This window comes from Convolutriloba macropyga, chromosome 7 (assembly GCF_964194025.1).
Source record: "Convolutriloba macropyga chromosome 7, txConMacr16.3, whole genome shotgun sequence".
NCBI classification, from domain to species: domain Eukaryota; kingdom Metazoa; phylum Xenacoelomorpha; order Acoela; family Convolutidae; genus Convolutriloba; species Convolutriloba macropyga.
The window spans coordinates 36,631,760-36,653,154 of record NC_134474.1 but is presented as its reverse complement, the minus strand read 5'-3'; the positions used below and the strand labels follow the sequence as shown (position 1 = coordinate 36,653,154).

Genomic DNA, 21,395 nt, shown 5'->3' with positions numbered 1-21,395 from the left:
CACCATAGTTAACATAGTTGTTATGCAAGCAATTGTTACGTGACTCTGCCTGAAGTCACTGAGAACTTCTGGTGTTAGTTGAGAACCGCAAAGCGGTTCGAGATATTAAGTCTTAATTTTGAAGTGACCTCTGCAGAGTCACGTAACCATGCTTAAAACACAAAACGCGCGCGTTTTAAAAAGACGAAAGCCGACGGAAGTCAGCTTCTGGCTAAGTAGAAACTTCTGGCATTTTAACTTCTGGCACTGCAGACCTTCGGCATTTTAAAATGTGCACGTGAGTGTTTTAAGGAACCTTGAACCGACCTTGAACAGTTTGACCTCAGATGCCCTCAGGTAGGGTTCGCGCATGAGTCTGTATCTGAGCCAGAAAAGAGTGGCCTCTGCCAGATACATCACAGCTGGTAGTAGGGTCACGTGCACCTCAATGCCACTTCCCACTGATTGTGTCAGCAGATCCAGAGCAGCTTCAACACAACATTAAGTGAAAAATTTTCTCCTCAAGTTTTGATATTCTCCCGCAAAGAGGGGCCAGTATATTTTCAGCGCAAAGTTATTTAAAAAACGCTGAGTGTGCTAATTATTTGTTTTTAATATAAAGGTAACCTTCATATTTTAGGCACTTTTTATGCAACAACGAATAGCGCGTTTTCAGCGCAAATCCTACAAAAGTTTTATAGATTTTCCTGAAAATATCGTGTGCTCTCTTATCCTATTACCGACGGTATGTTGCAAGATGTCACAAGACAGCCGTCGGATATGCAAGAATGATTCTTTCGAGGGTCTTGACGAGAAGCGTCGAACTGTTGCTAGATCCATGCAATATAGGCGCCCCGAAATCTAGTCTCAGCTTGAGCATGGTCATGTTTTGCTTCTTGGACTACTAGAGTCTCTGTGCATTAATGAAGGCACCAAAATCTTTAAAGGGACTCTAGCCACTAAAGAAACAGCAAGGACCCTAAAACGCTAAAACTATTATTTGTGAGTTCTGTTAATTTGTTTCAATTCGGCATATTTGTGTAAAAATTCTCAAGAAGCTTATTTATACAAATTTGCAAATATAATTGCCTCTAAAGTGACAACTTTAAAAGCCTTTATGAGAAAAATTACTCTCAAAAATACTATATGAAAAACTTGCAGCATAATAGATGCACACAAATCTTCAGAGATTGTACTCTGGTCAAAAATATAGTGATCAGAATTTAGTTCGTGATGATCAGAATTTAGCTCGTTAATGATCAGAACTTAGCTCGTTAATGATCAGAATTTAGGCAGACTTTGACTAGGTATACTGCTGGTCCGTACATTAGATACTTAAACGACGGGGTTAATCGCGGGACCATATGTATAACTTGAGAGTTCAACCCCTAGTTCTACTCTTGGTATATAGTTAAGTATTAAAGAAAGTTAAATGCAAATATGAATTAATAAGTTATGTTAAACAGCATCAAATATGAACCGAGCATGAAGGGATAGAATAGTTAGAGTTATTAAGACTGAGATAGTACAAGTTAGCACAGGTTGAAATATTCTAAGTTAACTTGTAACTTAGATAGAATTTAAGAGATGTTAAATTATAACTTAGAGTAGTTAAGTTGAACTTACCTGATTTCCAAATTAGTGCTAAGTTAATATTTTATGACTTAGAGAGTTCTTAGTTAAGAACAAGTCACAAAATATTCTAAGTTAGAAAAATATCTCAAGTAAGCTGAGATTGAGCAAGGGAGCAATGCGGGAGTATGATTTTAAATCAGAAGTTATCGGGGACCAAAAAGTGTTGGTGGTTGAGCGTGCAAGCTCCTTTTATACTTGCGGACACGTGGTTCTCTAGTATCCTATTGGATAGAGATAACGAGTGTCGACAGAGTTACCAAGGTTAACTTGGTGTTATCTGTGTGGCGTGATAATATCACGTCATAGTATTCTCAGTTTTAGTTAGTGATCTTAAAATAGTAGCTTATTCAAAACTACTTAGTAATTTGTTCACACGTTAAAATGGACTTTGTCCAAATCAAGTTTGTGCTTCACGCACTATAACGTAAATTCTCAAAATAGCACTAAGATTATCAAATAGCGTTACTGAGTGTAGCACACTTCAGTACATCCCATCCCGGTCCATAGGTATTAAATCAAAACATCAAATTTTACATAATCGAATAAATTATTTAGCTTAATTTTATAATAATTAAGCATTTAAAGTTTGTGAGGTAGATTACTTGGTTAAAGTTCTAAAGTTCATCGTAGCTTCTTGTTTCTGAGTTCTCTCTTGAAGAAGGGTTGACGATTTCCTAAGATACAAGGCTGTACAAAATAATAGATCCAAGTTTTTTGGCCGGCCGTTATAATAGACCTTTTGAGGTTTTTCTATAAAAATGTGCTGCTAGTACATCTGACGTTGAATAATAGAATAATATTAGTTGAAGAATATACTGGTTAATTTAATGGTCTATAATGACAAGCGAGGTAAATGAATAGGGAAATTAAAATGACTGCGCACAACACCATAAGGGCTAGTGTTGTTGAAATAACTCCCCAAATAAAGAATTCCGTTTCGTAATTCATCTTTATTTGAGTATTGTTGAAGAATAAATCAAATGAAGTAAGCTTTGTAGCTATAGTTTAAGGAATTAATATTTAGACTTAGTTGATCATTATGAATTAGCTTTAAGAAATAATTAATCTTGCTTTTTGTCATCAGTTCGAAATAAATAACAATTTCTTTTTGTTCAAAGTTTTCAAGGAATAAAATAACTTCGCATTGAAATTCAGAATAATATAATTCGGAGATTCTGAAAACTTTATCGTTAAAAGTAATCTGTTTAGAAAAGTTAACCCAAGCGGATTCAACATGATCAGAGAGTTGACAATAATCTTTAAACCATTCGATATCAACACCTCCTTCAAAATATGTGTTCATTTTGAATAATGCAGTAATTCAATTTTAATGTCAATGGGGAGAATGGAAGACCCATTAATCTTTGAAAGGAATTGACAGGAAGATCCAAATAGTACTTAAACTATATATGGCGGATGGCGATGATTGCAAACCTGTTAACGAAAGGTTGTAACATTTCTATATCCGTGATCACCAAAATATTGAAGACTAACATTTTAATTGAAATAAGTGAGCGGTCGAAAGTTTAGATTATTGATGTTAAGAATTTCTTCTGTATGAATAAGCTTTAGAATTTCAAATAAATCGTACTCAGGAACTTGATGAAAATAAACTACAATTTCATTAGAATTGTTATCTTGTAAGAATAAGATAATCTCTTGTAACTCAAATGTCCAATGAACTGACAATGGTGTATAGAATCTATTTCCAACTAAGAATGTTTTCGAAGTTTTAATAACTTGCGATTGAATAAATTCAGCGAGATCGCAATATGTTTCGAAATACTTAACGTCTACTGAAAGGTTGTCAGACATTAAATAAATTATGGAATTCGATGGAACAATTGAATGATGATAATAAGCTATCGGTAAGGATAAAGAATAGATTTTATTAGAGAAGCGAGAACAAATCAAATCTGCAATCTAAAGATAAGAATGGACTCCTTGTTCACCATAAATTGCGCTAAGTGTAATCATTGAAGATTGTTTCAATGAAGATTGAAGAAATGCGGATTACTTTACTTGATGTAAGTAATGTAATGAAGGAGAGTAAGGTAATGAAAATGGCTAATAATTAGGCGTTTAAACTAACGAATAATTTTCCTCACCGCGGGAGAAAGAAGAAGAAGTAATGAAGGAAGTACTGAACATCAACAACCACAAATTTATCTATTCCATTCCGTGAGTGCTCAACGTGATGAGCGGAGGATGTGGAGTTGATGCTTCAGATTTGCGATCTCCAGTTGGAGCTCAGTAATCCGTTGTTCGAGCTGTTGAGAGCGTTGTCTTTCTGTTAGAAAGTTTTGCTGTACCTGATAAGTGAAGGTATCAAGCTGAGGAGTGAGGTTTGCTGTAATATTATCAAACGGGACTTGTATTGTTTGTCCTTGAAGGTTGTGATTAGTTAGTAGATAAGAATTTTTGTTTGACAAATAGCCAATGAGATTGAATCTATTGATGTTGGGTTGCAACTGGTAGATTAAATTCGTATCGAAGTTCGGGTGTCCACTAAAACCGGGGGTTTTAGCTTGTATCTCAGCTTGATGTTGCTTTTGTAGGCGGTCTTGCAAGGGGGTAGTTGTGTAATGATGAAGATTAAGAAAGTTTGGTCGTGACGATTGAGTAGTTTTAGTGTTTGCTAAGACGTTGGGTACCGTACTGTTTGTCTCGGGTATATTTACTTCTAGCGGTGTCGCTGGGTTGAATGTCTCTCTAATGAATTGTTTACGTGGTTGTTTCTTTGCAATTGTATCTGCAGTTTTAGTTCTCTCCTTGGATGATGTAACCGTCGTTGATGAATTTGCACTAGTTGCTTGAGTTTGTACTGCTGAAATCTTGATAGCTGAGAGAAAAGTTGTAGATGGGGTAACGTGAGTTGTGGGTTGTACTAGTCTGTCGAGTTGTTTAACTCCAGATTGAGGTTTAGAAGTTGATTGTGTATTGTATTCGGGCCAACCACTTGAAGGTTCCTTCTGAAAGACTGGTATCAGTTCGTTAGGGATTGAAGAAAGTTCCTGAAATATCAAGTATTTTCTACTCTTATTTTTTTTGTATTCTCTTTCAAAGTAAATCAGTAGTAATTTTGAAGTCAGTCTGTATTATCATCATATAGTTTGATGATATTAAAGTAATAGAGGAATTAATCCTATACTGGAGACGTAGGAACGTTGTGATCGTTTCTATTTTCGTCTTTATTATTCTCATCATGTAGGTTCGGATAACCACTTTTATTCTCATGAGTTAGTGCTTGCATTCTATTATTTTCATAAGGTGGGCTTTGAGTAACTCTGGTTGTATCTTCAGATTTTGGAACACGCATCGTCCTTTCTCTATTTTTATCAGTATTATCATTCTCTGAGTTAGTCGCTAGATAGATAGAAGTCAGAATTGGAGCTGACATTAAATCAAATGTGGCAGCAAAGAGTGCTTTACCAAAATGAATAGATGCATTTGTAATTTTGTTAATTTGCATTGCTCGAATTAAGCATAAGACTATGTCGATGAGTAGCTTAATGAATAAGAAAGCGGCAAAGAATATTCCGCATCGCTCAATTATATATTGTATTTTACCAAAGGTTTCAACAAATTGATTATTAAAGAAGTCCGGTGAAATGAATGAATCTAGATAAATAGTTCTAGAGTTATAATAATTCGTGCCTGAAATATTTGAAAATGATTCTCTGCTATCTATTAATGACTTAGTAAAGTGTTTGAGAACTCCTTTCATATTGGAGTTGAAAGTTATTGAATTCCAGAAAGACATCATTTCTTTATATGTGTAGATAGAAGCATAAATACTTGCAGTAATAACATTCGCAATTTGTTGAATAACTATATGTGGTTTAAAGAGCGCAGGTCCTCTTACTTTTGTGATTTGTGGAGTTAGTTCAACCCATGAATTGTCATCGTCAACATCTAGTTGAAATAAGTTTCAATGTTTATCAGAGCACAATTGTTCTTCGGCTTCAGTGAAAGTTTGTCTAGAAATCGGATCAACGAAATGAATTTCATCTTCATAAAGAATTGGTATTCGATTATAGCACTTATTAAGAATCTGTAAGGGTGAATGAAATTCAGGACAATTATATAGCCAGGCAACATTGCCATTTGTTTTGAGAAACATAGATCTGTTTCTTGTTAAGGTATATCCAGCTAAACGCGGATTTTCGTGAGAAATCATTAAAGTGTTAAGAATAGTTGAGCGCTCTAATTCACAGTCATTTCTTAATAGCTCTAGAGTAGAGGTTTGGAGTTGCCGAAGATTATTAAAGTGCAAATAGTCAATTTTTGTTCCAAGATGTGCTTCGAAATCAATATTTTCATAAACTTGAGAATATGTTGTATCAACTGTTTTATTGTCACTGGAAAAGAATTTATTTTTCATAATTATAGCACCAGTATCGGGTTTAAATTTGTGAATGGGTTCTCCAGTGTTCATATCAAATCCGTCACGAAGACTAATGTATAGAGAATCATATGGCGTAGGATATACTATTCGTGGATGACTACATAAAGACTTGGTTTATTATAAACTTGGAACATAAAGCTTTGTAAGTCGAAATCTGACTGAGCTGAAGTAAATTTAGGATCCTTTACTATGTAGTATTTGTCATTAGCTTTAATCATTTGAGCGTCAAAAGTGCGATTTATAGTGAAAAGACAATTATTGGGTTCATCCCAAGTGTATGCAAATGGATCAGTAGATGTAGAATCGCAGCCTCCGGCTGATAAAGGACAAGGTAGAGGTATATTTTGCCAGTTATTAACTGTGCCATCTCTAAGGTTTACATTCAGGCTAACATTTTGCATATATGTTTCATAAGTGTAATGTGTAATCCAACCTCGGGAGTTACATTCATTGTTTCCAGTTCCAACATCGCCTGAGTTGAAGTTTGAGAATAAAGATTTGTCAAAATCGAATTCTACTGATTTAGAAGAAGGGGAAAGCTTTATCTTTTTTCTTTCCTTTGCAAGTTTGCATTTCTGAGCATCAAGCTTAACTGAAGTAGTAATAGTATTATGTCTGGCATCTATGCCGCTAGAGTCAAAAGAATCGCAAAACCAACGTAATTGCTGTTGGGTTGCTTTACACATAGTTGCTTCTAGTTTAACTTTATAATTTCTTTGGTAGAGAGTGACATATGCTTGATTAGTGCTAATTTTATCAGGGCGAACTTCGCAAGGTGCTACTTTGTTGAGAGAATACATCTGGTTTGAGATCATTTTTGAGCAATCAAAGTGGTTAACATGAAGGTTAGGAGCTGTGTTTTCATAGATACTCATCTTTTCAATTGGTCTGGCGTCAGTGAAAGACGTTAAGAGTAATAATGCAAGAAATATAACAAAGATCAAATATTTTGCAGAGCAAGCAGTTATAACACAGAGAAGTGCGAGAGGTATTATAGCAATAATCTTAAGAAACTGAACAGAACGAATTTGGTTTCCTATGTAGGTTAAAAAATATTCTACATTTGAAAGAAACGCTTTCTTATCAGTAAGTTTTTCTTTAAAGAACTGGTCTTTAATCAGTGATAGTGGCATATGGACGTTGCGTTTTGACCAAATTGATAGCTTTTCAGGAGGCTCTAGTAATTTAAGGTACGGAATTTCTTCAGGTAGACAATTATTTCTATTTACGACACATTCTATGAAGTGTGGGTGAGAATTGTTATATTCAACTAGGAATTTTAATTCTGCAAAACGCTGAGAAATTTCAGATTCAATATCAGTTGCTACAGGTGGGAACAGAGTTAAGCAAAGTAATGTAAAAATAAGCATTTTGTAACTTACGTTTATTACTTCGTCTATTGCTGGTGATTTCTTGATTTCGCCGTCTTCCATTTAATAAACGAAGACAGTATAAGGTGAGTCTAACAAATTCAAGTTAATATTATCCGTGAAAGTAATCTGATATTTTAGCTCGTGAACGTGAGCGGAATTATAGGGTGCCCAAAATATGACAAATTTTGCGTTATTTTCTGATGTTACGAAGAATGCAACTGTTCTCTGTTGATTAGAAACAAAACACTTGTCAAGTGTTACAGTTTCATTTCCGAATTTCAATATTTTCTGTAAGAGGATTATTCTAATGTATGATAGCGGGTCGAATGCAAGGGCAGTAAGAACTTGTGTTTCAAGGGAAGGTGGTAACATAGATTAAGGGTCCACAGTAAAGGGAGCTTCGATGATATCAAGGTCTATTTCGTCTCTGTTGTTCAATTGGAAATGAAAGCGTTCAATGTGCTCTGGTTTGTTAGGGGTCCAACAAACAATTATTTCTAAGTTTACAAACTGGTCTTTAACGAAGAAAACAACAATGTTTTCTTTATATGAAATATATGATCGATCAATTTTTGCTGACTTGTTATTATATTTCAGAATTTTATGTGGGATGTTATAAGGACTGTAAGAAGTTGAGAAAGTTGTTCTTGAAGCTATAACCCAATAATCGTTTAGCGGAATATTCATTGATCAGTTGGTGGTTCTAAAACCAAAAAACAAGGGACATTTAAAATGTCTAAGTCAACTAGGCTTGAAGAATGAATTTGAAGTAATAAACTGTTAAGTTGTTGAGGGTTATATTTTCCCCAGAAGACAGCAATAGGGTCTTCGTTAGAGTTAGTAGCAAAAAATACTACAGTTCTAACTTAGTTAGAAATTTGACAACTGGTTAAGGTGTTAAACTCACTATTGAATTTCAACTTTTGATTTGCCTTAATAGAAACTTTCACAAGTGTATCAGGGTTGATAGAAAGAGAAATAAGAAAACCGTTTTTGTCGAATGAAACTTCGGTCATAAATTAGAATTGATCAGCTTTAAGGGGGTTCTAATTGTGTTATGCAATGTGTTTACTGGTGATGAATGTGTTCAATATGAGTAGTGTTTGTTAGAATTTAGAGACTTTCTAAATTGTCAGTCTTGTACTATAATCGATCTGAAGGGTTATGTACTCCTTCTACAGTAACTGACTGAGAATTGAATTAAGAATTAATATTGAACTGAGATACCTGATATATGTGTGGTGGAGATGTTTTGTGACAAGTATTTGCAGGTCACAAATTGAGATGCTTGAAAACTTTGCTAAGTTTTCTAAGTTTATCAGTTGAAAGGGCAAAATGTGAAAGATATAATTTGGGACAGAGAGAAGGAGAGAGAGAGAGAGAGAGAGAGAGTTAGAGCTGAATTTAAGAGCGAAAGAAGTAATTGATTTCAGAAGGTAACTGAGAAAAGTGATTTTGAATTTGGGTAAGGCTCTTAAATAGTGGTTTTCAGGGTTAATTTACCAGAATATGTGTCCTCAAATCTGATTGGTTGATCGCTAGCCTTGACTAGTGCCATATGGCATAGTGTTAAACTGGTCATATGACAAAAATATTATGACAGAATTGCAAAATCCAACATTCAGATTTTAGTAGTTTATATATTCTCCATGATCAAACTTTTTGTCTAACAATATGTACTTGTGTTGTGAATTTGAGAATTTCTACACGGTGCGCTAAAGTACTGATGCTTATGGGTAGATTAATACATCACTCAAGATTTGGGTACATGTTAAGGTTTCTCTGCGACTTATGAAACTTGAGCGATTAAAATAGCGATTTTTCATATATTTTCGTGCGTTTAAGTTGGAATTTCTCAATTTTGGTGGTGAAATTAGAAATTCTGTCTCTAACATTTAATTTGTAAGGTAATAGATTGTTATTGAACGAAGACTCATTTTTCTGGACGAAGTGGTTGATTAGGGGGGCGGGTTTGAAGTTAAAATTTCTTAAACTCTGAATTTTCAAATTTTTGCACTTTTCTATCTGATTTTTCTTGAGTTGCGTAATGAAATTGAAAATTCTACTCCTAACGTTTTGTTTTCTGTAGTGTCTGACAGAGTTTGGTTTTTCTGTGACAATTCGTTATTATGGGGGGCGGTTTTAAACATTGGTACATATATTTGGTATTTTAACGACTTTTTTCGTCATAAATCCGTTTATATCTCTGTTATGGGAACGAAAATAGAAAATATCTCGAAGTACAGCTCTTGCAAATAGATTTTAGTTTGCAAATGTGAGAACTAGAGCAAAATCGGTTTTGTAGATAAAAAACGCTAACGCAAACAACACTAAAATTTTGAAATTTTTGGAATTTTTCTGCTATATGTTTAATTTATGAGTTGTAAACTATTGTGAACTATTAAAGCAAGCATGCGTTTGTGCAACTATCAAGTTACAGCTCTTCCTGACAAATGTATAAGGTTTGCGCTTAGGCGACATAATTCTTACGTGGAGAATTTAAATTTGCGGTTAGTTATTTGTTCTTAAGTGCTCTAATGTTTATTTTAAACATTCCTTGGGTCCTTAAACTAGTAAAGTTAGTTCTGTTTGTTGACTATGTGGGTTGCTTAAGTTCGCGTTTCCTGACTAATTGCAATTTAGTGTGTTTAAATAGTTTGCAAGGGAGAAATTTCTGTACTTAAGGTATTCAACTTAGATAAGGTAATTGCTCATGGGGGAATAACTTGTACATAGTTTTGCTTTGGGCAACATGTGTTTTCAGCGTTAGTTTGCAATAAGAGGTATGCGTAAATAATGAAAGTATATGAGTATTGAACATGTATAGAAGTTATGTGTGTGTAACAGCTTGCAATGGTGATTAATTGCGTACTTTATGTAGGATTTGCGTTGAGTGGGCTATTTGCTTTTTGCCTTAAACGTTCATACTATACAGTTGGTCTCTTAGTCAAATCTTTAAACTTTCTCTGATTTCGTTATCCTGCTGATTTTTCATTTCTAACTTTCTTTCTTTAATCCTTAAACTTTTATTCTTTCTTTTTCCTAATCTTAGTTCCTTCTTTAATTTGTTTCTTCTTAATTTTCTTTCTTTATTTCATTCTTTGACATTTATTTTGTTCTTGACCATTAATTTCATTTTTAGTTCCTTTAGCCTTTCCTTAACTTTTTTTTTATCACGGAGTCGTTTACTTGTTCTTCAAGAATATTATCGGTGTCAAGATTAGCGTTTTTTGCAAAATCTGTAACTTTAGCTATTAAATCTAATGTATCTGTGTGGACATCCTTTTCTGAGATGTTTTGAAAAGCTTCTGGTTCAATAAGCTTCTTAAATTTTGTCCGTCTGATATAGTCGGCTTTAGCAGATTCTAATTGTTCAATAAGTGAATTTTCAATATTTCCTTCTACTAGATCTAACAAATCTTGGTCATCATAACCTTCTCGGTCATCACTTATTTCAGCTATTTCTTCTATCTCGGAATAGTAGTGATTATCATACTCGCTAGTTAGTTCTGAAGTTAATTTCTTTATTTGATTTATTTGTGTGCCGTAGCGAAAACAATCAGAGAAACTGTGTATAGCATTACAGTGTTCATTTATGTAGTCTGGTGCATCATCTACGCTAAAGTCACCTTCATCATTTATATTAATAAGTTTCTTTCTTTCGCCTTTGACTTGAGCAATAATTGGATAACAGTCGTTAGCTGATGCGTCCTTATCGTCTTGATGCAATACAGAGTAGTTAACTTCTTTTCCGTTAATATGAAACTTTATATCTTTAGGTATCACTTTGTGTTCTAGTTGATAAAGTTTAGCATCTGCTAAAGAAACGTTTCGGCTAAGAATGTCAGGGAACGCTAAGTTTTTGCCTTCAGTGTATATAATTTGCAAGTTTTGGAACTTAGTTATTACAACATGATACTTAAAGAAGCGATGTGACATTTGTCCTCGTCGTGACCAAAGAAATAGAATTGGTCTGTGATCACAATATAGGTAAATTGGAAAAGGAGATCCAATCACATAAAATTCATATGTTTGTAATGCCGATATTATTCCGCATAGTTCTCTATGTTGAGGGGACATCTTTTGTTCAGCTTTATCAAATACTCTCGAGTTTGCTGAAATCATACGTTTTCTATCAGGAAAATCTTGTATAAGAACACAACCTGTTCCTAAATTAGATGAATCAGCATGTATATGAAAGGGATAGTCATTAGAAGGAAATGCGTTAGAAATATCGTGACAGAATCTTTGTTTATGGTCTGTGAATACCTTTTCGTGTTCTGGTAACCACTTGAGTAATGTTGTATCTTTAGTTAAATCATATAGAGGTTTTGCATCTATGTGAAAGTTCAAAATATAGGTGTGATAGAAACCCATCATTCCCAAAACTCTTAAAACTTCTGTTTTCGATTCTGGCGTTTTTAGGTTTCTAATATCATCTATGCGCGAAGCAATAGGCGATAGTCCGTTCTTAGATATAACATGTCCTAGAAATCTCACTTTTCGTAAGAAAAACATTGTTTTATCGGGGGCTGCTTTAAGGTTTGCCTTTCGAAGCAAAGAGTGATACTCTTTTACTATTGTGAAAATTTCTTGTTTGTCTTTAGCTTGTAGTAAAGTATCGTCTATATATGTTATGGCTTGTTTACGTTTTTTAAGGGGTCCAAATGCATAACGCATTAGTTTGCTAAAGAAACTGGGTAATGGCTTAAGACCATAAAATCCTACTTGATAGGTGTACTGTCTGCCTCCTACAATAAAACTTGTAACCTTCTGTGTATCTTCAGTTAGGGGTACTTGATTATAAGCCGATGATAAATCACTACTTGTAAGTAAAGTTCCAGTTATTCTTGTCATTAGAACATTTAGTGGTTCGAGTGGCCAACTAGAATTACTTGTATCAGTTATAGAGTTTAGGTATCTAGCATCAATGACTAATTTTACATAATCCTTCTTAGGTAATATGATGACGGGATTGACAAACCAACTATTCATATCATCGTTCTCATTGAGTTCTCTGATTATCCCTGCTTGAATTAATTCATCCATTAGTCTTTCTAATTTATCTCTGAGATGAATGGGTATTTTGCTTGGTCGTTGCTTTTTAAAGGTTGCGTCTTTCTTTAAGGGTAAATGGAACTTATGTTTAGTTCTGCCAATATCATACTTATGATGAGAATAGACATCATTATCCTGAAGTATTATTTCTATCAACTCAAACAATTCATCATCAGTCAAATCACTTTGCGTGAAATCAAAGTTATCTAAGAACCTTTCTAGATACTCTATGTCTTGAACTGTATTTCTATTTTGTTTAATTGCAAAATCACTAACTGCTTTATTTATGATTCGGTTGCTTTGTAGTTTATCTCTAAACTTAGGAAACTGTTCGTTGACTTTAGGTCTACATAACTCTTTTGCTTCGGTAGAGAAGTCTGTGGCTAGTTCTCTCTCATCTTCTTTGCATTTTTCTATTAACTCACTTTCAATAATCTCGAGCGCCTCTTCCTGTTCTAGTGTATTGGTTTCTACTTTTTGTAGTTTATCAATATCATCTTTGCTTGTATACACATAGATAGTTATTCCTGAATTCTTAAATTTTTGTTCAATTAGAGAAGATATCTCTCTCCAATCCATTCCGTCTAAACCACAAGCTATATTTGGCATCGCTATACAGCGTAAATTTAGTCCTAGTGCATGATCTCTCATAGCAAGTAGTGTTGTTTTGATTGTGTCAATTGTTGGCTTCTCATAATGATTAGCCTTAGTGATGAGACTGTATACTAAGTTATTATCTGCTCTGAAAGTTATTATGTCACCTATATCACAGTTTCTACTCTTACAGTAGTCCTTTAATAAGGGTATTCTTTTGGAGATTGTGTTAGCAAAACCTTTTCTCATTTCTGCATCTGAGGATATCGTGTGCGCTATAGGCATATTAGAGTCAAATATAGATTGGGTACGAAAATCTATATATCTAATACAAGAATTAGTTTGGATTTGCTGTCCTTCTTGTAAATTGTTTACTACTGTGTTCAGTATGAAGCAACTGTTATAGTCCTCACTTTCGTTTAGTATTGTACTTGTAAATTCGGCACAGTTTTTGATATTGTATCTTTGTATAGGTTTGTCAGTTATATCACACATAGCATAACCTATTATTCCTCTATTTATCTGTATTGGGTGATTCTTTTGATTCTCCATAAATATGGGTAGAAATTCTTCAGGTTGTGGACAAAGTGTGTTCACAAAGACTAGGTCAGTTTTTGCAACGTTAATATGGGGCATGAAATATGTTCCTGGTGGAAATAAGGCTTGACTGGGGTGCTTTTGCTTGTGCAATTGTGTACTTTTCTGTTGTAGAAAGATTGGTTGAGTTATGTTTAAAGCAGTCATCTCAGTTATGTATGGGTAATCTTTCTCATTGTTGAGTGAGCCGTAGCAAATTAGGTTTCTCTCAGTTTTTAATTCTACTGCGGGGATATCGAAGTGAAGTGCTTTTAAAAACAAATGACAAAAATCAATACCTATTATGTTCTGTCTCTGTTCTTTAGTAACGAATACTTTATGGGGGACTGTATATTTACCGTCAGTTTCGAAGCTAGATTGAATAGTTGTGTAGCCAAGCATTCTGATTGATGAACCAGTATATGTCTTTGAATCACAATTTGTATTTTGTAAATGCAAATTTTGTCCAAGGTTTACTAGAGTAAGGTATGTAGGATGGTTGATGATAGTGCAAGTTGATCCTAGATCAATCATGAACTCTACTTCTAAACCACTATTATTTTTAATGTCTCCGGTGGCAAAGTGATATAAGTTGAGGTAAATTCTTGACTTAGTACTACTTTCTTTAGTAGCGTTCGGAGACTTCAAAAGTTTAAAGGAAAGAAGTCTGTTATAGCATTTACGTAGTCATCGACACCTTCAACGAAACTTATTTGATTTGGTTGTTGCTGAATATTGTTAGGTTTTGATTGTCTTTGTTGTAGATTGTTATTTCTACTTGGTGTATAGAAGCTAGCACTTTGTTGTGGCTGTTGCTGTTGTTGTGGTGATGGTGATTGTTGTTCAAGATTTGGTTCATTATTTCTATAGGTGTTTTGCTGAGGGAAAGTTTGTTCGTATGGTTGAGTGAATCTATTGCCATAACTGCTAAAAGATGTATTTTGTTGTTGATAGTTAGGCTTGTTGAACCTAGGATTATAGTTTGAGTAGCCACCTCTTGGTTGATAGCCTTGGTTTCTAGGGCTATTGAATCTTGTATTGCCTCGGTTATTCTTTCTGTAATCATTAGAGAATGTTATATTTGGCCTTCTTGGTTCAACAAGTTCCTTTCTCAATTTGTTAACGCTATCATCTATCTGTTTCTTTGTGCATCTAGAGATGGAATGACCATTGCTTCTGCAATAATCACAGAATCTAGTACTGTTAGGTCTGCCTTTTATATTAGGGTCTCTTGGCCTAGAATTATCTATAGCATTCACTTCGTTGCTTTTGAAAAGACTGGTTAAATCGTTAATTTTGCTCTCGAGTGTTTTAAGTTTATCTATTCCTGTAGCTCCACTAGATTCTGTTGTTACAGAAAATGTTAAGTCTTTCACGACTAAGTGATCAACAAACTGTGTCCAAGTTATTGAAGGATTCTCAATAAGTTTCTCGTGCGCTTTGCGTTTTAAACCTTGTGGCCTTAGTCCTCTTATAGCAAAATCTATGTATTTCTGACTTCGTTGTCTTTGTTGGATTTCTTTCTCTTTCCTTATATTGTCATCACCTTCAATACTTGTTGGTATCCTTTCTGGCCAACCTTTATCAACTCCACTTTTGATTCTATGTAGATAGTTCTTTATTAATTCTCCTTCTTGCCTAAATGTGTTCTCAACCTCAAGTCTAAATCTAAATTGGTCTCTACCGTCTGTGAATCTTTTTATAAATTCATCTTTTAAAGTATTCCAATCTGTAGTATCTGTGACTTCACTTTCAAACCATTCTAGTGCTGTATCAGTTAAAAGTGAGCCGAATAAGGATTGTTGCCTTTTATCATAGCTAGTTTGTGCAGTGGGTGCTGTAGGCCTAGTTCCTAGTGAAAAGAGTATTTTGTTTTCTACAGAGTTCCAAAAAGAAGTGGCATCCTGATTAGGATCATTGCCTGAAAAAGATACAAGTGAAAGATTTGGATGTGTTATGGGAGTTTCAGGTGGGGGAGTAACAGCAGGTGTAGGAGTACTACCACCAGGACTGGTCATTGTTTAAAGGACTGAAGTTATTGTATTAAAACAGAGAAATAGTTTAAATCAAATTCAAATGAGAATTTAAGTGAGAAACCCTTTGAATAGTTAAATTACACAAGTTATTTTAATGTCTTCTCTATAATAAGTGGACAAGTTGAATTTATGCAGGCTTCTCTGATAGTTTAAATGAACAAGTTAAATTGAGAATGCCTTTTCTATATTAAATGAACAAGTTAAATTAAGTTGCCTCTCTATATTAAATGAACAAGTTAAATTGAAGTAGCCTCTCTATATTAAATGAACAAGTTAAATTGAAGTAGCCTCTCTGGGACCACCATTTATACTGCTGGTCCGTACATTAGATACTTAAACGACGGGGTTAATCGCGGGACCACATGTATAACTTGAGAGTTCAACCCCTAGTTCTACTCTTGGTATATAGTTAAGTATTAAAGAAAGTTAAATGCAAATATGAATTAATAAGTTATGTTAAACAGCATCAAATATGAACCGAGCATGAAGGGATAGAATAGTTAGAGTTATTAAGACTGAGATAGTACAAGTTAGCACAGGTTGAAATATTCTAAGTTAACTTGTAACTTAGATAGAATTTAAGAGATGTTAAATTATAACTTAGAGTAGTTAAGTTGAACTTACCTGATTTCCAAATTAGTGCTAAGTTAATATTTTATGACTTAGAGAGTTCTTAGTTAAGAACAAGTCACAAAATATTCTAAGTTAGAAAAATATCTCAAGTAAGCTGAGATTGAGCAAGGGAGCAATACGGGAGTATGATTTTAAATCAGAAGTTATCGGGGACCAAAAAGTATTGGTGGTTGAGCGTGCAAGCTCCTTTTATACTTGCGGACACGTGGTTCTCTAGTATCCTATTGGATAGAGATAACGAGTGTCGACAGAGTTACCAAGGTTAACTTGGTGTTATCTGTGTGGCGTGATAATATCACGTCATAGTATTCTCAGTTTTAGTTAGTGATCTTAAAATAGTAGCTTATTCAAAACTACTTAGTAATTTGTTCACACGTTAAAATGGACTTTGTCCAAATCAAGTTTGTGCTTCACGCACTATAACGTAAATTCTCAAAATAGCACTAAGATTATCAAATAGTGTTACTGAGTGTAGCACACTTCAGTACATAGGAAGCTCGTTCATTTAGGCAGACTTTAATATGGTGCTGGTCCATGTAATCCAAAACGCAATTTACCCCCTGTACCTTTTCAATTGTCTGATCATTTATGCACACCTCGACCTAGGTAGCGATAAACTAGCGATACACGATATGAAAATTGAAAGACTAACACCCTTTTCGAAAAAGTCATAAATGGGTTTATATACCCGCATGGGAAGTTTGATATGAATTAGTATATAGTTATTATTGCAAACAGCTTATGTTTATTGCTGAAAAAATCATGTTTTTAATTTAAAATTCTGTTGCTTACTCTCTTGTATCTGTCCCGAGCACTGTGACAGAAGAGAGAGATCTATCCAACTTTTGGCAACTGAGTTGAAATCAATGTTTGATTGTTGCTGCTCACACGTGTGCAAACGTCTCTGAAATATAACGAAACAACGATAATGCTCAGTTTTTTTTAGGAGCTGGCATAATTCCAAAAAACTGTCCTAAAATTTAGATAATTTCCTGTTATTTTTGATTTCATTTTTTAAGTTTCGGAAATGGATTTCTTTTATGGATTTTTAGTCGCACGAAAATGAAAAGAAATGCCAGAATCCTTATTTGATATTGAAGCTATTAAATATTCAGCTATCTTTTTTCAAAGATCATACTTATAAATGCTACAGCATGCGATGACGAGGTATTTTTCTCTTTGCTTAATGCAGATCATTTTTAAAACAAAATCTATAAAGGATATGTAAAATGTAAACAAAGCGCCCGCGCCTGGAAAAAATGGAAAAGAGGCAGCGGGTTAAAATCGATTCCCTAATTGAACCGTCTCGCTGTCTTCTAAGTTGATGTAAATTAACCTGAACAGATCCACTAGAATTGTCGCATATCGGTGCGTAGTAAGAAACCCATTCTCCATAGCAACAGGCTTCAAATAAAAATAATTCATAGATGAAATTGAACGTAATGAAGAGATTATTAACCTTTATGCGACTCAAAATATCCTCTGCCTGCTGTTCCAACTTGGAAAGTAACTTGAGGTCTTTCTCGTATCTGAAGTTGTTGACAAACTCCTCGCTGATTTCACCCAAGAGACTGAAATATCATTCAAGAAAGCTACAATTCTGTTTAAGAAAAGTGTATTATATTTCCAGAACAGAAAAAAAAACACAACCATTTGCTTAGCCCCACAATTTGCTACTGACAAAAGGCAACAATTTATCTGAGCAAGATAATCAATTTCAAGTTTTTCTCTTTCACGTTCCCATGTTGACCCTCTCAGACGGCAAGCGCCTATTAAAGTTGTCTATGTCCAGACTATCATGCGTTCAAAGTCGTCTATGTCCAGTCTATCGTGCGTTCAAAGTTGCCAATGTCCAGGCTAATGTGCGTTCAAAGTCGTCTATGTCCAGACTTTCCTGCGTTCAAAGTCGTCTATGTCCAGACTATTGTGTGTTCAAAGACGTCTTTGTCCAGACTATTGTGCATTCAAAGTTACCTATGTCCAGACTAATGAGCGTTCGAAGTCGTCTATGTCCAGACTCGTGCGTTCAAAGTCGTCTATGTCCAGACTATCGTGCGTTCAAAGTTGCCTATATCCAGACTGTCGTGCGTTCAAAATTGCCTATCTCCAGACTATCGTGCGTTCAAACTTGCCTATGTCCAGACTATCGTGTGTTCATTGGTGTTTTCAGAGAATTTAATTTTGGGTTTTCTTCAAGTGAAAACTGAGCTCCTGTCTGCTACCTTTTTGGATGAATTCTTGAAAAATTCATAAAAGCTCAGAAATCATTTCTCTTTCGCTCAATTTTACATAGGTTGGACTTAATAACGGACTACATAAACGAATCTCATGGCATTTTGAACTACGGGGATTCACTTCCACTGTCACAAAACAAAATCAAGCAAAATTAATAAATAATTTTTCACAATGTCGTCATATTCCTGTAGAAACATCAAAATTAGGGTGGGACGAATAAGTTAGAACATAGTTCAGGTACTCCTTCGACATTTCAAGCCCAGCCTCAAGTACTAGCATCTCGGTTATCAATTTTAATTGTTTTCAGATTTCCATTTTATCGCCAATGTTAAGTTCGCCAATTTTAAGGGTGTTTTACTTCCGCTTATCGAATTTCGTAGGAAAAATCCATAAGAATTGTTTTTCAAAAATTCAAAATCGCAATTGGCTAACAAAGTAAAATCAGAGGACTAGCACAAGTTGTTTTGGAGATTAAAGGAATCAATATCCCCTTCTGAACATTAGGTTAATCCGCACTTAAATTGAGTTAGTTCCAATTTTTTAACAGGAACAATGCGTAAGCGCGTATGCACTCTCAGATTAAACATTTTCAGAGCCGTCAGTATAGACCGATACTACAGTAAGCCTATTACCACCTCAAAAATATTTCTGAAAATCAGAAGTTTCGTTCAAAATGTTCAAAATTGTGTTTTTAATTTAGTTTTTTTGATGTGATTATTCTATAGAGCACAAGATTTTAAAAAATCAGCAAATTTTTCTGAATTTCTAAGCATTTTTTAGAAAGTATAAATTTTGTTTTTCTCGAAAATTAAAAAAAAATGTATTTTTTTGTGTATTCGTACTGAGGAATCACTTAAATCAGTTGCGCATGCACAAAAAGGGTTACGACAGCCCCTTATGTTTAAATTACCGTATGATGGAGTAAGTGATGGATTTTTGCGTAAAAATTTTTAATTCACTGTTTAGCTTTTTCATGATAAAGTGTCAAAAACCAAAAACTGTTGAATTGAAATTGGAACTGTAAGTTTAACACATCAGTATTATTGGTGATGGACTATCATTGGAGAACATTTTGCTGCAACAGTCATTAATTTTTAAAAAAAATCAATAAAAGAAATTTTTTGGCTTGAGAGAAAAGTTTTACAGTTCTGAGTGTAATTGTTTAATTGAACATCAGGTACCATTATACGCAATAATTGCTAGCTCAAAAAATGTTAAAATTTTCTTTGAGTTCATTTCGTGGATGTCCCTATATTGAAATAATCTTTGCAAGAATAACATTCGAAGTGAATTACGCTAATGAATTATGTCGTGACTTCTGAAAAATTTAAAAAACAACAATTTTTTAATTAAGTTTTGACAAAAAATGAGATTTCAAACTTGCTCTGATTTTTGGAAAAACAAAAAGTTTTAAGCAAAGTCTGTAATTGAGTGGAAGCACATTTCGAAGTTTCGGAAATTACTTACAAAAATCGGAAATCGGAAATTACTTACAAAAACTTGTTACGTAACTTCTGCGGTTTTGTTGAGCGAAATTCGAGAACGACCTCTTTTCTAATTGATCCAATAATTACATATCAACGCATAGTAATTCACCAATCAATTCGAACGTTATAGAGGTTTTCCATGTACGATTTTCTGAGTAATGGGTTCGATGATACCAATTTAAGATCTCAGAGATATTGCAAAAGTTCAATGCCCAGGGAAATGCAGTTAAGCTTAGTCCAAAACTGACTGTTATCTCACAATATTTTGCAAGATTATGGTTAATCATACCATAGTCTTGCACAATATTCTTACCAAATATTCTACCTAATATTCTTTTACAATATTCTTAACTGCCTTCCTGCGCCATTTCAAGGTAATCGACTTTTTTTGCAAGACCTCTGCAAGATAACCGTCTATCCTGAATGACTCTTACAATGATTATCGAAGGTTTAGAAAAACTGTAGGTCATGATGATGTGTAATTGTTGGCTTTGTTTAAGAGAGTCAATCCCAGGGCTTCGAAATACGGTAAACCTTTGTCAAACTATAATAAAAAACTCTAATATAAAAACTATAATAATTTCATACACATTATCTCTTATAGTTTGACTAGGGCTGGAATGGAAGCTTACTAAGTTGGGCGAGTTGACTTGATAGTGACTCCTCCTTGCTTCTCCTTCTCTCTCGCCAGTTTCGCCTCTGCCACAATCCGCTCCTGAATCTCCAATCTGTGCGACTGGGATATTATCCCGAACTTGTGCACTACCGGCACCCTCTCAATCGGCATTTTGAACAAAATCTAACTAAAATCTGAGTTTTCAAGTTTGATTAAACTGTAGCCATGTATGATAAAATATGTAGTAGAAAAATATATAATCAAGCTATTATATTAAAATACGCTACTGTTTTTGTATAATAATAATGCATTTAATCCGTATGCACATTCAGTTTACTTAGCTGCTCTGTCGTGTTCACGTGCGTTTTTGTGCACAGACTGTGCAATTGATTCTCCCGTACGATTAACGCGGGAACAGAAATGTGTATGAAAGGATAGAAATTAGGAGAGGCGAAGTGAAAATCCTAAGAAAAAATTATAATTGAAAAAAAGTTAAGTTCAAGATAAACATTTATTGCGGAGCCAAGTTTCCTCATTTTAATAGACAGTGAATATCTGTTCTCAAATGATAAATAAAATTTATTGAGCGAAGCATCGTCATGATTTTGAAAAGTTGTAAGAGAGCAAGCTTAATGACTCTCAATTTTTTATTGGCTTTTCGGTTTGTTCTCACCCGGGTCGAGGTTTTGCGGTGAATTTTTGTAAGAAATGCGGTGAAAAAAAAGTAATTTTCACCGCGTATTTCTCACATCTTTTTGTGGGGTG

General features: G+C 34.3%; 1 protein-coding gene across 2 annotated transcripts in view; it reads right to left on the bottom strand.

The window, feature by feature from the left end:
• LOC142342824 (uncharacterized) overlaps positions 1 to 20,945 on the bottom strand; it is a 45,388-nt gene extending 24,443 nt beyond the window's left edge. The window contains exons 1-4 of one of the 2 annotated variants that reach the window (XM_075394422.1): positions 20,647 to 20,945; positions 17,752 to 17,863; positions 17,085 to 17,196; positions 307 to 467 (exon numbers count right to left, since the gene is read on the bottom strand). In XM_075394422.1, coding sequence (XP_075250537.1) covers positions 307 to 467; positions 17,085 to 17,196; positions 17,752 to 17,863; positions 20,647 to 20,801 — 540 coding nt within the window. In that variant the 5' untranslated portion in view covers positions 20,802 to 20,945. Of the gene's footprint in view, positions 1 to 306; positions 468 to 1,605; positions 1,709 to 17,084; positions 17,197 to 17,751; positions 17,864 to 20,646 lie in introns of those variants that run through there. The other variant, XM_075394423.1, reaches the window with a different exon arrangement.
• Between the last annotated feature and the right edge of the window lie 450 nt (positions 20,946 to 21,395).